Source organism: Pleurotus ostreatus (genome assembly GCF_014466165.1).
Source record: "Pleurotus ostreatus strain PC9 chromosome Unknown scaffold_5, whole genome shotgun sequence".
Classification (NCBI taxonomy): domain Eukaryota; kingdom Fungi; phylum Basidiomycota; class Agaricomycetes; order Agaricales; family Pleurotaceae; genus Pleurotus; species Pleurotus ostreatus.
In genome coordinates this window covers 546,023-563,476 of record NW_023503160.1, presented here as the reverse complement: position 1 = coordinate 563,476, position 17,454 = coordinate 546,023, and the positions used below count along the sequence as shown (strand labels likewise).

Genomic DNA, 17,454 nt, shown 5'->3' with positions numbered 1-17,454 from the left:
CAGCTTCTTCACCACCTGCAACCAGACCTTCTACTCCAATGTTTGTCAAATACCGCGCATGGCGAGGTTTGTGTGAGGTAACGAAGAAGGCGTAGCTCTATCAGGTGGCCAGGCCACGTATGCCAGCGCGACTTCCTTCATTTCGAAGATCAATGCTTCCTGTCTATGATATAAGGCCCTGTCACAGGAAATGCATAATTCTTAGCCCACCATGGGTAACGAACTCCTGGTTGGATCGTTATTGACCCTCTGGCTTGCATGTGCAGTCCATGGGGCAATATTTGATTTATCAGGCCTACATTGGACTTTGAAGAATCAAAACGGAACTATCGCAATTCCTGGTTCGGTTCCCTCACAAGCGCATCTGGATCTAGTGAAAGCTGGCATTATCACCGAACCTCTGCTAGGCATCAATGGTGAGCTTCGCACCTGTGTTCGCTTTCGAAGATTCAAGCATGACCTTTATTAGACTTCACGGAAAGATGGGTTGTGAACGAGAATTGGACGTATACTGCGGACATCACGCCCTTCCTCCAATCTCATAAACAGGATACCACGCTACTCGTACTCTATGGGATTGACACTATTGCGAATATCGTACGCAACATCCCTCTTAGTGGGTTATTCCCTATTGATTGTGTTAACAGACTCTAGCTGGACACCCCGTAGCTTGGGTGAACAACCAGTTTCGACAGTACACGTACGATGTCACCGAGTTCGTCAGGTCTCCCCTCCACAACGACACGAACATCACAGTCGCCTTCGAATCAGCCTGGTTTTACGGCTTGAATGTTTCTTCTCGACCAGACGCTGAGATCTTGCCTGCTGGTCTCTCGGGTGACGTTAGTCTTGGTCAATCATGCTGATCTACATGTCCTTACGCGGTAAACCATAGTTTGAATATCCGGGCGTCCGTCGATGGATAAGGAAGGTCGCCTCTGATTTTGGTTGGGATTGGGTGAATACTGTGTCTGACAGCGCCTACCTTTATTCACTCTATTACATAGGGTCCCGCATTTGTGCCGAGTGGTATTCACAAGCCGGCATACCTTGTTACGCTTCCCAGAGATCCTCGCGGACACGTCGAAATCGGTACGCCGCCCGTATCACCCCACGGCGACGTGTCTTCAGGTGGATCCGTATTCATCGAGGAATCTTCAATCGACATCTTCAAAGTTGGCCAGAGTTTCTCCGTACCACCCAATGAAAAGGCTGATTGGATACTCAATATCTCACTGGCGTTGCGCTCTCCGGTTGCTCATAAAGGAGCTACTATGCGATTATCTTTCCCCGAACTTAGGCTCAACTCCCGAGCATTCAGTCTTCCCACCTTTGGAGGCGACGCTAGCCATACGTTCTGGGTCGGCGCTACCTGGAGAATACCAGACTCTATACCCAAGCGCTGGTACCCTCACAATCTTGGAAATCCACAATTGTACAATTTGAGCGTTACGATAGACCTGGGGGGCGGAAGCTCCCTGGACTTCAATACGAGGACAGGCTTTCGTACTATCCAGCTGGTGCAATCTCCATATTCCAAAGAAGAGGTGGAACGTCGGGGGATCACTCCCGGTGACAACTGGCATTTCGAAATCAACGGAAAGGCGTTCTACAGTCTAGGGACGAACATCATTCCCTTTGATCCGTTCTATGCACGAACGTCTACGGAGCAAGTTCGATGGGTTCTAGAAAGTGCAAAGGCCAGTGGTCAGAACATGGTGTGTCGTGGTAGTCGTTATCAAAAGGGGCTGATGGTCACTCATCTATTAGCTTCGAATCTGGGGTGGAGGAACGTATCAACCTTCTAGTCCAAACGTTGCAGGGGGCGTATACGACTTCTACTCCGCCTGCGATGAACTAGGAATCCTGGCATGGTCCGAACTGATATTCTCAGACGCACTTTATCCAATCAACGATTTTATGCTGGAGACGATCGAGCCTGAGGTTCGCCAGAATGTGAGGAGAGTGAATAGGCATCCGAGCAATGTCCAGTGGGCCGGGGGCAATGAGATTGAAGGTATCGTAGTCTCGGCGAATCTATCACAAGGAGCGCCGGAAGGCAATCATCTCCTGAACGAGGTAGGCTACACCTGGGCTCAGTGACAGCCATGAATCTGATCGACAATAGTATGTTACCCTATTTCAAGATGTCCTATATAATGCCGTCACTTCGGAGACCAAGTCGGTCAGTCACCAACCCAGTCCTCTTTTGGCACTCGTGAGCTCATAGCCTCGTAGGTTGCCTACACGGATTGCTCTACGACCAAAGGCGTTCTCAGCCTTGATCCCTACGTACTGAGATTTGATAACGGTTCCTCTGATGCGATATACGGCAACTCAGGCAAGTGATCAAGGCATGCTCTTCGTTTCGGTTCTCAGATCTTGCCTCATAGAGCGTTACAACTACGATGCCGCCGTTGCCTTTGATTACCACACGTTTCCGTTGAGTCGGTTTGTGAATGAGTTTGGGTAAGGTTCGCGTCATGCATCATTGATCAATTCTAACAGTATTGCAGATTCCATTCAATGCCATCCTTTTACTCTTGGGAGGAAGTGCTTGAATCGCCAGAGGACTTCTTCTTTAACTCGACAGTGGTTACATCCAGAGATCACCATCCTCCTGCTGGCAATCTCGACTTCCCTAATCCCAACGGTATCGATGGCCAGACTCAGATGTCCGACGCTGTCAAGATGTGGCTCCCTACACCCTTTACATCAGATACGAACCAAACCTTTGCTCAGTGGTGCTGGAGTACTCAAGTATTCCAATCCATGGCTATGGTCGCTCAGGTTGCATGGTATCGGCGCGGTGCGGGCCAAGCAGAGAACAATCTGGGAGCGCTCGTCTGGCAGCTCAATGACATCTGGCAAGGCGTTAGTTGGTCTAGCATCGAATACTCTGGCCGATGGAAGGTGCTCCATTACGGCGAGACGGGCATCTTCTCCCCGGTCATCATCTTCCCATTCTGGGACGCAGCAAGTCAGCTGTTGGAGGTTATGGTCACTTCGGATCGGTTGGAAACTGTTTCAGGACAGGCTCAGTTGACCTGGTACGACTGGCATGGAAGGCAACTCCAAACGAGCAAGCACCAGTTCAATGTGCCGGCCTTGAATAACTCCCTCGTCTTCAACCAGACGGGGCTCAGCAACATACTTCCGAAGGGTCACGACCAAGCCGATGTATGGCTTCTTGTAAACGCCACGGCGCAAGTTGAAGGGCGGGCTGTAATCAGTGAGCAATATGTATGGCTCCGTTTGATCTAAGGGAGGACATGTCACTGACCTACTTTTAGTTCACGCCCACAACGCTCGCGAAAGCCAAGTTGGTTGATCCTCGAATTCAACTCACCAGTGGGCCGGACCTTACGTTCACTCTTTCGGCGAAGGGTGGTGTTGCTCCCTGGACATGGATGGATCATCCTTTTGGTAGCGTCGGGCACTTCGTCGATGCTACCACGGGTATACCAACCAACGGCTTCTATCTTATTCCAGGGACCGATAAAACTCGTAAGTCCCTACGAACTTCCCATCGTATTCCCGAACTCAAAATATCGATATCTAGTGAAATTCATCGTCAACCAATCTCTATCAAAGAATGGTATGCCAAAAGCAGAGGCATTCGTCGTTCGTTCCCTGTGGAACAACACTCATAAATGAATCATCAACGATTGTACCCTTGTAGCGGAAGCTCACTCCTGTCACTTGCATTGGTTTTTCTTACATGTGAATTGATTTGGTGTATCAGTAGTTCTAACTTGATTTTGCCTTAATTGCTTCACAGCGTGTCCGAAGGACTTCCTGTACTTATTCAAGTTCAACGTAGACACGAAGGCGCTTGACGAGGCAGTAGAAGACCAGGAATTCTACTTCTACTGCATGAGCACAATGGACGTGTTATACATGGTTCGAGGCATCGAGTCCGTAGGTCATTTACGTTGTCGCAGAGCAGTGATACCCTCTACTCAGGCCTTGTCGATGTCATTTCCCTTCACATTCGCAGACGTTCTGAACGGACACACTGAGCGTCTGGTCATAGGGGTACCCTTTAAGGGGCTTTGGCTGATACTCTCCGTCGGCCTACCATTGTACATATGCCAGTCTGATAATCTGTTTCCACCATGAACATTATGTCGGGCCATCGCGGGAAGGATGGGAGAATCATTCGAGTCAATTGGGCTCTGGCGCTGCCGCTAGAACTTTTCGTCCGAAGTGACCAATGGGATTCCCGGCGAGAAGCCACTCATTAGTAGTATCACGAGTAGTAGTTCTCGCCCACCAAACGTGATCAATACTTCTCAAATACTAGAAGATAACTGCTTGCTCGTATGGTATCAGTGCCCGTGAGTCTGGCCAGTTTGTGAGGGCCAAAAGTTTCAAGCGCTTCAGTATCGACCTTGACTGCCAATCAACTGAAGTATGCTGTGTGTCAGGCGAATACATATATGAAGGGGAGCCTGTTCAAATCACCTGCAGCTAAGCAAACAGCCAAGCTACACCCCGTACTCCAGTCTTCATGAGTATGCAGACCAAGTCGATCCTTGCAATCGCCGCTTACGTCTCCGTTGTATTTGCCTTGGGTGTGTACCACCCATATTGACCTTTGGACGGGCCCTAATATACGCGACACAGCGGTACCGGTATTCACGGCAGAGGGCGGGCAAGCAGTTGTCCAGAGGTCGGATGATTACTAGTAAGTTGACCCTACATATGTTCTCCACCGTGACTATTCACGAACAATGGCATTGCTAAGCTACAGCGGAGGCAGCAATCGGAACACCAATACGAACACCAATACGAACACCAATATTAACAATAATACAAACAAGAGTGGTGGCTACTACGGCTACAACTGCTACAAGGCGGAGTGATCTTGCTAGTCCTATGTACCAAGGTCGAGTTAGGCCCGTATGACACTTGATCTGTACCTCCCTTGTGTGCGATTCTAGGCACCTCTGGTTGAGCAATGCGAACGGTTGAAAAATAGTGCTAGTTACTGCCTTGGAGTCAGTCGTGTTAAAGGAGATATGTGGCTTCATATGATTGAAGTACTTGCACGATCTTGAGGGGAATCAAAGAGCGACACACTTCAGTGTTGGGAGTTGGTATCAAGTCCACCGCCACTCAAAATCGATGCTCCGCCTTCGCCTCCAAGAGCATCGCAAACGCGTTGCTCAACTTCTCTACTTCGCTCGCCTGGTTAAAGACTGCCTTGATGGGGCCATTGCCTTGTAATGCAATGTTCAAGTTGATATGACGTAGCGAACCGTGCTTGTAGAGCCGTTGCAAAACATTGGTCATTGGTCAGAACTTGGTAGTCGATGATGTCGGGGAATCTTCGAACATAGTGGAGGTGTACGGTTATGCTGATCGTTAGTCAACGAAGTTCGTTAGGAAATGGAAGGTTGTTGATGCAATTTTGGATCCAGATGACACATCGAGAGCATGAAGTGCTCTCAGATACATCGATTATCATATAAGAAGGCCGAATATATTCCCCAAACTCAGGGACGGTATCATCAGTCGGCACTGTAGAGATACCAAAAGACCCAAAGGATTGAAACATCAAATACAGCAAGTGGAATCTCGCAGACACGCACTTCTTCTGGTAATTCTCGAGAGCCCCGAAGGAATCCACATTGGCGGCAAGCGCCACACCTTCTTGGCTCGAGTGGCACCAAGAAGCACATGTTGGACATCCGGACATTCAATGTAGTGTTGTCGCAAAACGTCGTGGCCTGTTCCGATAAATTTGACAGTGTGGTCCATATGTAGGACTATCCTGTCGGTACTGGACTGTGTTCTCTCTGGGAAATAAATGGAAGTAAAGGATAACCTCTCGAGCGTAGGAGAGAGGACGGAAAGGAGGTGGATTGATCGAGAGTCCGATACACCAGCCAGTAGGAAGAGCTCCCGAAGAAGAGGGGCGGCCAATAAGGTCAAGATCGCACTCCAGAGGGCCTGTGAGTTTATGGACTGTCCGAGAAACGTAGTCTACTCAGATTCTTCATGGAACCAAAGCATGTGGTAACCCAATCCGCCGGCTCGTCGCCAACACCACTCCACACAAGGTCGACTTGTAGAATATATGGTGCAAGATGAGGGGCGTCAAAACGGAGGAAGTAAAGCCTCTCGTTGAGGTCTATGCATAGCTTGCGAAACATCCCAATCAGGGAGTTTCAAGGCAGCTATACACAACGCAAACGTCTCCGAGGAAGCCAAATTGCACGCCGCAGAACGTTGTACTTACAGTCGACGTCGAATCAGGCGGCTACAACGATGGTAACATTCACCTTCGATATGAAGACCAAGGTCAGTAGCTACTTTGTCGTCTTCTAGGTGAGGCTATCGCTCGAGGAGACTTTGACTACATTTGTAGGTTACAGCGTTGAGCGCTGAGCAGCCTGACCTTAGACCGTCTCACTCGACGATGAATCAACTACTGTCAGACCTGTGTCTCTAAGGAAGCTAAACAACGTGCTCAATATTACATGAATACGTACGGCGCTACCATCGTCGTTCAATTTGATACACATTACAGGTGTCGGTCACCAGGTGCATCTAGACTGAGTGCTTTTGTATTGTTTTCGATCTAACCTCACCTTAATCGCTTCCCGTTGCGCTCGAAGGACATCCTGGACTTATTCAAGTTCAGACACTGTAGACATGAAGTCACTTGACGGGAAAGTAGAAGTCCATCTATTCTGCTTCTAATAAATCAACACGATGGCAGGCTATGCATGGTTCGAGTCATTCAATCATCCAAGTTTGATTTAGTCGAGGATTTGGAGGTGCTTCCTCGTCTAGGCGTTCATTCACAGGCAATCCAAAGTATCGCGCTATATCAGCGCCACAACATTGAAGCTTTACGCGCGCAAACGGTGGGTCTGGTAGTCGGTGGTCTCTTATCGCAATTAAGGATGCCATAGGAGAAGCCCCTCTAAGTTGCCTGATGCTCTCAGCCTGCCTACCATGCTTACATGTGGACCAGACCAGTTTGATTATACAGTTGCTGCCATGCAACACCATCATGGGAAGAATGTGAGAAAAATTCGAGGTACTGAGGTTCTGGAGTTGCCGCTAGGGCTGTTCGTCGGTCCCCGGTGAGAAGTTCGTCAGTGGCACCCCGAGGAGTAGTTCTGAAGCTTACGAGCTCGGAAATTACTCCTACTCTGCAAATGCTAGAAGGTACTACATGAGTTCGTATGGGTCTGGCTCTTTTAGGGTGGTCAGAGATCCCAGTGCTTCGAAGGCGACGTTGAACCACTGATCACCTGAAATATTCTGGGTGTCAGTGAGTACGTATATAAAGGGGGGATCCTGTTCAACTCACCTACAGCTCAGCAAACAGCCAAGCTACACTCGATACTCCAAGTCTTCAACAATATGCAGACCAAGTCGATCCTTGCAATCGCTGCTTACGTCTCTGTTGTATTCGCCTTGGGTATTTCTCTCGTATTGGCCTTTGTCCGTGCCCTGATTGGTGCAACACAGCAATGCCGGTAGTCGAAACCGAGCAGACTGGCGAGCAAGCCAACTCGGCCTATGTCCAGAGGTCGGTTGATACCTTGTAAGTCGATTCATCCAGCGTTGTCCTCCGCAAATGCTCATGAGACACCGCGACATTTTAAGGTATAGGCCTGTAGCTGCTGGCGGGAACCACAACGCAAATGGTGGGAGCTACAACAGCGGGAACTACAACACCAACAAGGGGAGTGGGTCTAACGGGAACATCGGCAACGGCGGCAGCGCCTAGTGATCTTCCAGCTGGGTGTCGAGATACTCGTATTGCGTCCCTACCACTGTCAGTGTATCGAGGTCGGGTTTGACCTTATTGACTCGATCTGTACCCCCTCTGTGGGCAACACGAGACACCTTTGATTGAGCGGTGAGAACAGTTGAGGAAGACGCGCTGAGCACGTACATCATTAGGCGATTGTGCTCTCTACGAAGTGGCATACGGCTCAGAAGCGTTAATTGTCCGTTTCCGGGTGAACATCCACATGGGTATCATATCGCTCGCATGGCCCCAAGAGGCGAGAAATTCAAATCTGTTATTGAGTAGGAATTCTGGCGATATACGACTCTCCTCACTCCTGATCGCCCCTAGTCATTACGAGTCACTACTACGTTCCTTGCTCTGTATGTCGTAGTGCCTGTAGGGCCAGGGCTTCCAGAGCTCCCTTCCATCTGTGAAGGTTTGATAAGCTGCGTAGACAAGAGGTATTGATACACCGGCGCGCACCTGCAAGTTGATAATCCTATATACCCCAAAAAGGAATTGGTTCCAAAGGTGTGACGAGACGACAAGGGCTAGAAATACTCACAGCCACAAAGCCTTTCCAATGAAGCCTTTCCCAAATTGCGTCGCCCGCAAAGTGTTATCCATGAAGAAGTCGATTCGGACGTCTGCTCCGTTAGACTCTGGCTTAAGGACAGCTTTGAGAGAGTGGAATGACAGATCGGCCGGCCAAGCAACGAGGTCTGAGCGGACAACGGAGGAAGTGTTGAATGTATTAAACCAGTTGTCGTTAGTGCCTTTCCATTCGCCGATGTCTGCTTCGGGAGGCCAGCTGTTTACTGCCTGAGAAATAGCCTGTTTACAATATACAGTAATAGCGGATTGAATTTACGTACAGTCACCGTAAAGGCAATCGAGCAAAGTGTTAGCTTCGATTTCGGAGGATACGAACGGTGGCACTTATCAAAACGCAGGCCATGTGCCTCTCGCAGTGGGGGCACTGAACTCGCCGGAGATTGTGTAGCCTGCTGTAGTAGTAACCGTAATTTGAGACTTAGCGTGAATAGCTCCACTGATTGACTCAGCAATAAGTGCCCCTCTTAAGGAAAATGAACAAAAGGATGTTACCTGGCGTAATGTATAACAGGGTGGGGATCTGCCGAGCTGGTTGGAGGTGATGCGTTAGAGGTTGGTGTCGCGATAAGGCTGAGCGTGTTAGAAGCAACGTTAATATGACTGTGGTCAGTCGAGCTTCCTCTCATCCGGGCACCTTCACATGGACATTGTCATGTATAATTCGCGGCGTCGATACATTACTTACTGCCATTGTGGTCGGATCCCCAGGGATAGAGGTAGTTCCAGAAAGATTCGAAGGTGGAGACGGAGGAGAACGAATTGGAAGGGATGACAGTGGTGTCCGCCGCGACGAAGGCGGGGGAAATGTGCAATCCTAAAGCGAACACAAGTACGAGTGAATTGACAAGGCTGCAAGTGCGATGTGAGTGGTCATTCTTAGTAGGGAGTCAGGGGGCTCACCTGTGCATGGTAGCTTTCTGAAAGCCTCGAAGCTAGTGCGTCAAATTTATACTGTAAACTGGACAGCATGGCACAGTCATCTGCTCTCTGGTTCGATGAAATCTGCGGCGAAACAAACTACGCCATCCAAGAAGCGAAATGCCACGGTACCGAAAATGATTGGATGATGGGCCGTCCGAAGCACAGAAGGACACCTAGTGACTACAATCAACATGAAATCCTTGTTTTCTCTTCCTTGTGGTGGAGAAGAACGATCCGAATGGATGGCCGGTGATCCGATACGGCCCGTCATGAGCAGCGTATAAGTTTTTCAGCAGAGAGTAGTTGGCGGCTCAATCTACGGTGTTTCCAGTGAGAAAATATGACCGGGAAGGGATGAAGATAGTCGCAAGTCCTGCTCTCGAGTCGCAGTGGCCCCCGCTTCGCTCCCATTAATTCGATGGGAGTGGTCCCACGATGTTTATAGTTGAACACTGAGTGTAGAATGCCAATGCAACTCGCCGGAAGCAACATCTCCCAACGGTAGGCATATTGGAAACATGAACGAAGTTGGCAAGCAGCGAGAGGCACCTTACGCTAAGGCTTGTGACGATCAAATGCGGAAGGTATTTCCCACAGTCCGAACGTCCGTCAACGATTCAATATCCAGTTTTGATGTTACACCATCGTGTCCGCTGTACAATGCTCTTTATTTCATGAATAACGAATCTCGAGGGCCCCAGTCACTCCATACCTCACGAACCAACCAACAGGCACGCAAGATGTCTTTTACGACGACGAGGATGTCCGTAAGCAGCATCGCGCTGAAGCAGGGCGAATCTGTGGACGACAATGGCAGAGCCATCATCCCCCCGGACATGCTTTCATCGCCCTCGAACGGCGACTTTGCCATAGCGCCGTGGTTGCAGACGAATGACGAACCGGTGCGTGCCTCCGTGTACTGTGCCTGAAAGGGGGAGGGGACGAAGCCGCGCCGCGACATACTCACTGCTCTTTCGATAGCCAACGCCGCCCCCAAAGACTCCCCGGAGCATGGGATTCGCCCCAAAACCCTCGTTCTCCTCCTTCAACTCGCTCAGACAAGCCAGCGTCACCTCGCTTCTCCCCCAAAGACACCGTTCCAGCGAGTCTAACAGTATAGGTGAATTGACATATCCCCCGGACTACGCCTCGACACAGAGCCTGCTCATCCCCCCCGAATCAACGCGCAAGTCGAAGCCATCTGTGTTCTCGAACTTTCTGAAGAAGAGCAAGAGCAAGAGCCGGCTACGCTCGAGCTCCTCCGAAGACCCTCTGGCATCGACGCTCCCCCCACCGCTGCCTGAATACGTGGCGTTCCACCCTGTTCCGATACCACCGAGCCCGACGTATTCGATACAATCACGACCGCAGACGCCGAAGAAAGACAAGAAGACGAAGCGGAAAGGCACTGGGACGCGCCCGCCTTGTCTACCTCCGAAAGAGGCGAACGGGTCTCAAAACGAAATAACGCTCGACACTAATCTGGACCAGATGGACGGTATCATCGACCCCACCCTCCTACCTGGTCTTGCAACGAACAACGACAACAGTTCGCCCAGCAGTGCCTTTGATAGTCATGCACCCAGCATCAACAGTCTGCATCACTCTGACTACGGCAGCACGACGCGCCCCTCGACTGCCCCGTCGTTCAGCAACCCCTTCCTGCCGATCTCGGAGTCTCCCAAGAAGCGACCGCCGGTGCTCGACATCCGCAAAGTCTCCCCCACGTCAATACCCCCACGCACGAGTTCCATTGGCTCGAAGTCTGACATCCCGCCCGCACCAAGCGCCGAGCCTGACATGAATGATCCATCGTGGACGGCGCCAGAAAGCTGGGCTGTGGGAAAGGAAGGGGAGGACTCCGTTGGCCCGGATTATTCGTCGGAGGAAGACAGCGCGGGCGGCGACAAGAGATCGATGCTGAGTCCGAACCCCAGCGTGAACAATGCACTCGCTGCCGCGAAGAAGGACAGACGGAGAACGGTCAAATCCCTTCGACTATTGAAGCCCGAGAAGATGTTCAAGATTCGGATACATCGTGCTACGGGGCAATTCCATATCGTAACAATAGGACTCAATGCGAACGTTGCGACTCTGACGACTGCGTTAAGTGGTAAGCTATTGCAAGGGGATCAAGATATGCATAGGCTGTATCTGAAAGAGAGGGGGAGAGGTGCGTGTGTACATACCCCTTGATACGCGATACCTCATAGACGGCTAGAGCGGGTAATGGGTCAAAAGGAACGTCCAGCAGATATATTTCGTCGGCGACTTGAACAGGCGGGTTATGACGCTGCTGACGGTCTTGAAACGCTTGGCGAGGACGACATGAGCTTCCTGCTCAAGTTTGTGTATAAAAGTCAACTTCTCGGCCCTGCGGTCCGTTCAACTTCCTCCCAAAAACTTTAATACCATAACTTACATATCGAATGTAGGAAGAAGATCTTACTTTCGACGGTTACGAACTCGTTGACTTGACCGGTCGAAGTTTGCGCACGATCCCGGTTGCCCTGCACCAACACGCCGATGAAATCATCTCCCTCAAGCTGTCGCGAAATCCCATGCTCGAGATCCCGCTAGACTTCATCCAGTCCTGTACGCAACTGCGGGAGCTTCGGTTGTCCAATATGGCCATGAAGAAAGTCCCGCAGAGCGTCCGGCATAGTCTAACCTTGCGCCGACTGGATCTTTCCTGTAATCGCATCGTCGATCTGGACGACGCGGGTCTGGACAGGATCCCCGAGCTCATGACCATCTTCGCGCAGAACAACCGCATGGAAAAGCTCCCGTGGTACTTCCCCCGCCTGCGCATCCTCACCACCCTCAATATCTCGAACAACAAATTCCAGACTCTCCCCGCGGTCGTCAGCGAGATGACGAGCCTCACCGACCTCGACATCTCCTTCAACATGATCTCCGAGCTCCCCGACGAGATTGGGCAGCTGAAGAATTTGGGCCGCTTCATCATCGTGGGGAACCAGGTCTCCAGGCTGCCTGCCTCGTTCGGCGAGTTGGTGGGCCTGGGGATTCTGGATTGCCGGCGGAACCAGATTTCGGACTTGTCGATTGCTTGTACGCTGCCGAAGTTGGAGAAACTCAGCGCCGATCATAATGCGCTTCATGGATTCGACCTGGCTTTGGGGCCGTGTCTAACAACGCTGGACGCGTCGCACAACGAAATCACGCAACTATCCCTCCTCCACAGTTCTCCGACGCTCGCACAGAATCCCCAATACGCGCTCATCTCCCTCGACATCTCCCATGCGAAACTCTCATCTCTGGAAGACCAGGTGTTCTTGCAGCTCTCCTCTCTCCAGGTCCTCAAGCTCGATTACAATTCCTTCCGCTCCCTCCCCGAAACCCTGGGCGAACTCTCTCGCCTCGAGATCCTCTCGTGCTGCGACAACAATCTCGACTCCCTCCCGCAAAGTATAGGAAAGCTGCAATGCCTAGAGCTCCTCGACGCGCACAACAACAGCCTCATCGAGCTCCCCGCCTCGCTTTGGAACTGCGCGAGTCTGACCAAGATCAACGTAACCTCGAATTTGCTTGGCTCGTGGCATGACCCCCCGCCCGTCCTGTTTTCACTTCAATCACAGAGCATGATGATGTCGTCGTCTTTCTCGGGGGATTCCCTGTCTATTCGCGGACCCACAGATCGGAAACCCTCCACTGCGGGGTCTACCGATGGCCCTGGCTTACCCCTACCTCCCCTCGCCTATTCCCTCGAGAAACTCTACCTCGGAGAGAATCGCTTCACCGACGACGTCCTCGACCCCCTCACCATTCTCAAGAACCTCCGCGTCCTTAATCTGTCGTTCAACGAAATCCAGGATATGCCCCCGACGTTCTTCAAGGATCTGACCAAGCTGGAAGAGTTGTACTTGAGCGGTAACAAGCTCACGAGTCTGCCTACGGAGGACTTGAACCGGTTGAAGAAGCTGTCGGTGCTATTCCTGAATGGGAACAGGTTGCAGACGCTGCCGCAGGAATTGGGTAAAGTGCAGAGTTTGACCGTTCTAGATGTTGGGAATAACTTGTTGAAGTATAATATCAACAACTGGGAGTTCGATTGGAATTGGTGAGCTGATCATCAATTTTGCTGATTCGTCCTATGACGCCTAACATCAAACAGGAACTTCAACAAGAGTCTCAAGTATCTCAATCTCTCGGGCAACAAGAAGCTCCAGATCAAGTCAGACATCGTGAAGGGTCATTCAACGCGAGAACGACCCAGCCTCGATCGTTCCATCATCAGTCGACAGCGTCTCTCCGGGTTCACCGAGCTTACCCAACTTCGCGTTCTTGGGCTCATGGACGTTACGATCACTACGACAGGAATGAACGGGGCCGTCGATATCCCCGACGAAAGCGAGGACCGCCGCGTCCGAACCTCGTCGTCCACCGTCAATGGAATGCCGTACGGTATCGCTGACACAATAGGGCGCAATGAGAACCTCAATATGCTGGATCTTATGCAGGAATTCCGGGGCAGCAATGCGGGCGAGGCCGTCTTTGGCATGTTCGGCCATGCCCATCCTCCCAAACAACTTCCAGCTGGCCCTGGGTCGAACAAACTAGCAAGATATCTACGGGACAATTTCCTGACTGTCTTTCAGAGTTATCTCGCTGCTCTTCGACTGGATAGACATGCTGGCATCCCCGATGCTCTGCGAAGAACGTTTCTGCGGCTGAACAAAGATTTGCATGATTCTTTGTTCTCCGTAACGTATGGGGACCGCAAGATGTCACAGGCCTCTGGTACTCATGTGAACAATATGGTTCTTCCCGCTGGCTCTGTGCGCAATGGAGCTTCAGGGATTGTCCTGTACTTTGTCGGTAGGACGATGTACGTTGCGAATGTGGGGAACGCTCTGGCGGTTGTTTCGAGACACGGTGGCGCCCAGCTAGTGTCGCGCAAACACGACCCGTTCGACCGTAAAGAAACTGCTAGAATACGAGCTGCGGAGGGTTGGGTGTCGCCACCAGGACTCGTCAACGACGAAGTGGATGTCTCTCGATCTTTCGGATTCTATCACCTCCTGCCAGTCGTCAATGCTCGACCCGACGTCGTTACCTGGGAGCTTTCAGAACAGGATGAATTCGTCATCGTCGGGAACCGTGGCCTTTGGGACTACGTCTCTTATCAGACCGCCGTCGATATCGCGCGTTCCGAACGAGCCGATCCTATGATTGCCGCTCAGAAGCTTCGGGACTTCGCTATTAGCTATGGGGCGGAGGGCAGTATGATGATCATGGTGATAGGCGTCGCTGACCTCTTCGACGATTTCCCTACGAGGTCGAGACTGCCGACACTGGAACAGTTACCCGAGACGTACCAATCGAATTCAAGACGAAAGCAAAGGGGAGGGATTGCTGATCGTAATATTTCGAGGCTCGACGGAGAAGTTCCTGCGCCCACCGGCCACCTCGCCCTCGTCTTCACAGACATCCGAAATTCCACCCACCTTTGGGAAGTCAATCCCGGGATGCCCACAGCCATGCGATTGCACAACAACCTACTACGGCGTCAATTGCGTTTCTGTGGCGGATATGAAGTCAAGACGGAAGGCGACGCCTTCATGTGCTCTTTCCCGAATGTGCTGTCGGCCGTATGGTGGTGTTTAACTGTTCAGGTCCAGCTACTCCAGGAACAATGGCCGCTGGAGATATTGGAGTGCGAAGACGGCAAGGAGGTACATGATTCGGAGAAGCGGCTAGTTGCGCGGGGGTTATCCGTTCGCATGGGAATTCATTGCGGGCACCCGATTTGTGATATGGACCCAGTCACCCATCGCATGGACTACTTCGGCCCAGTCGTAAATCGTTCAGCACGAATCAACTCCAACGCACAAGGCGGGCAGATAATGTGCAGCATCGATGTTATTCGGGAGATCGAGGCGAAGATTCTTGATAACGGTGCACCTACAGAGTATTCTGATCTCCAACCTGTGCAGGCCATCGAGGCAATTCGCCGCATGGGAGTCGTCATCGTTCCCGTTGGTGAGGTGAAACTCAAGGGATTGGAAACCCCTGAGATGCTATCCATGATATATCCTGCGGGACTAGAAACCCGACAGGGTCTGGTCACCGACGCAGGCATAGCCTTGAACGCATCGACTTCACGCGTTCAATTCAGCGCCACGCAAATGCGCGAGCTCGGCATGTTATGTCTTCGGTTGGAAGCCCTATCCACTTCTCGCATCTTCCGCCCGCTGCCCGATCGCAAAGCCAGCATCCAAACTCTCAGTGGCGAGGATGAGAACATGAACGAAGATTCCCCTTCCAGATACGTATACGGGAACCCACATCTCCTCTTACCATCAGTGAATGATAAAATGCCCGATAACGATCTTATGATGATCCTCGACTCACTCTCTACCCGGATCGAGAATTCGCTAGCCGTCATAGGTCGCACGATGTCTCCTCAAGCAGACGTGAAGTCTCTCGTTAGTACGTTGTCAGAACACGGTCTCGATGAGCGGACGTTGCAGCAGTTGCTTTCCTTGTTTTCGGATACTCATGCCATTACCTCATGACCACAGCATCCATTTTTATTCTCTGCTCTGTATTCTATCCATATGCTCTAGATTATTTATTTATCTCTCCATGTTTCAATGTTGACACAGCTATGCAATGTATTGTACAACCAGGATATACATTTCGAATCCTCATTTAGGTGGGGGGCATGCCCGACAAGCTGCAGACAAGTCATCACCAGCAACCAAAATGATATTCTCTCAGAGTAACTACGAAAGGTGTTCATAGGATCCTTCCTCGCGATTTGGAGGCATTAGCTCGATTTGGATGCGGTGGAATAAGGATATTGCCTGCCAAGTTGGCTCTGGGGCTCCTGATTGAACAGAGGCAGACTTAAATGGCAATGAACGAGCATGGACCACGCTATTGAGAACGGATACCTTCGTGGAGCGGTGACCGAGAGTAAGTCACTAAACCCTTCGTATTTTGGGGTAGGGTAATCATGATTGATTCACCCAAAGCCAAATCAAATGTCTGTTTGTTTGATGTCCCAGACTTCAGCGCAGCTAGACTAGACCGTCAGCGAGGCGTTGAATCAACTGGTCATTGGTCAGTATGGTACAACGGGATCTGAACTCGAAAAACTGACCGTAACAATGCTCCTTCAAGCCTCACACTCTCAATCATTCTCTCACATATACTAATTACTTGATATGATCATTCGAGCATGTGCTCTGAATGTGCTGAGTCCTCATAATTGGATATTCACATTCAACCCACTGTAATGAACGGCATAACGAACTTGTTTTCCGTTCTACGGTACGGCGGCCCGTGTGTACTACTTGAATGAGTGTCGATTCCGAGAGTATATCAGGCCGAATCGCCTCCCTCAATACGATACCGTTCGTCGACATCCTGAGTCTACGTCCTCGTACAGCGCGTTGGTTGTGAAGTGATTGGGGCAAGGCTGGGGACCTCAATATTAGGAACTCATGGAATATGTGTGCCATGGAGCCAAGGTAACGGATAGTAGATCGTTGACGGAGTAGACTTCGAAATCTCTTGCATGGGACCCCTGGGAAATAGAATCCTCATTTGTGCATAATTGCATTTCCCTTTTTTAGGGTTACTTCTTAGTCCAAGTCCTTGAAGCCCACAACCTGCAGGCAGCATCTGCCTTCGATACATTTGCCTCCGACAGAATTGCGAAGGCAAATCCAATGCAAAGTGCACCACGGCGTAGGAGCTCACTCGCATTGAGACGAACGATCCGGACGGATGGTATGTGGTCTAATGCGGCCCGTCGTATCTAGCCCATGAACTTTTCAGCAGAGAGGAACTGAACGTGAACGCTCATTTTACGGTGTTTTACTGGAAAGTCTGGCCCTGCTTCAACAGAAAACGTAGCAAGGATCTCACGTTTGCTCATGGTCACTAGGCGTCTTTCCATGCTTCTAAGGTACTCACATTGTACCCGCAGACTCGATAAATTTATCGCACTCGTATTCGCTCTGGGATCGCACGCTGCCCCCGCCTTCATCGCGGCGAACACTACTGTCATCCCGTCAAACTCGTTTTCGTTGGTCTCCACCTTCGAATCGTTTTGGAACTACCTATATCCCTGGGGGTCTGAGAATGAGAAGAAGTTCGACTGATAACAGTCATATCAACGTCGCTTC

At 50.9% G+C, this 17,454-nt stretch overlaps 5 protein-coding genes across 5 annotated transcripts; 4 read left to right on the top strand and 1 right to left on the bottom strand.

Moving 5' to 3' along the window:
- Nucleotides 1–211: 211 nt before the first annotated feature.
- On the top strand, nucleotides 212–3,657 carry PC9H_007148 (uncharacterized protein; the record flags this gene model as incomplete). Its single annotated transcript, XM_036776683.1, has 12 exons — nucleotides 212–416; nucleotides 470–597; nucleotides 648–842; nucleotides 896–958; nucleotides 1,008–1,718; nucleotides 1,771–2,079; nucleotides 2,129–2,185; nucleotides 2,239–2,341; nucleotides 2,394–2,469; nucleotides 2,517–3,243; nucleotides 3,294–3,507; nucleotides 3,563–3,657. 12 exons carry the CDS (start codon nucleotides 212–214, stop codon nucleotides 3,655–3,657), a joined length of 2,883 nt encoding a protein of 960 aa, XP_036630303.1.
- An 856-nt stretch (nucleotides 3,658–4,513) lies between these two features.
- Nucleotides 4,514–4,868, top strand: PC9H_007147 (uncharacterized protein; the record flags this gene model as incomplete). Its single annotated transcript, XM_036776682.1, has 3 exons — nucleotides 4,514–4,577; nucleotides 4,630–4,690; nucleotides 4,757–4,868. 3 exons carry the CDS (start codon nucleotides 4,514–4,516, stop codon nucleotides 4,866–4,868), a joined length of 237 nt encoding a protein of 78 aa, XP_036630302.1.
- A 2,625-nt stretch (nucleotides 4,869–7,493) lies between these two features.
- On the top strand, nucleotides 7,494–7,753 carry PC9H_007146 (uncharacterized protein; the record flags this gene model as incomplete). Its single annotated transcript, XM_036776681.1, has 2 exons — nucleotides 7,494–7,567; nucleotides 7,636–7,753. The coding sequence occupies 2 exons, from the start codon at nucleotides 7,494–7,496 to the stop codon at nucleotides 7,751–7,753; spliced, it is 192 nt and encodes a 63-aa protein (XP_036630301.1).
- Nucleotides 7,754–8,123: 370 nt separating this feature from the next.
- PC9H_007145 (uncharacterized protein) lies at nucleotides 8,124–9,282 on the bottom strand (the record flags this gene model as incomplete). The annotated part of the gene is made up of 6 exons (XM_036776680.1): nucleotides 8,124–8,187; nucleotides 8,325–8,581; nucleotides 8,635–8,810; nucleotides 8,867–8,944; nucleotides 9,060–9,223; nucleotides 9,275–9,282. The coding sequence occupies 6 exons, from the start codon at nucleotides 9,280–9,282 to the stop codon at nucleotides 8,124–8,126; spliced, it is 747 nt and encodes a 248-aa protein (XP_036630300.1).
- A 753-nt stretch (nucleotides 9,283–10,035) lies between these two features.
- CYR1 (cysteinyl-tRNA synthetase) lies at nucleotides 10,036–15,834 on the top strand (the record flags this gene model as incomplete). The annotated part of the gene is made up of 5 exons (XM_036776679.1): nucleotides 10,036–10,197; nucleotides 10,277–11,468; nucleotides 11,517–11,674; nucleotides 11,731–13,376; nucleotides 13,431–15,834. 5 exons carry the CDS (start codon nucleotides 10,036–10,038, stop codon nucleotides 15,832–15,834), a joined length of 5,562 nt encoding a protein of 1,853 aa, XP_036630299.1.
- Nucleotides 15,835–17,454: the final 1,620 nt, after the last annotated feature.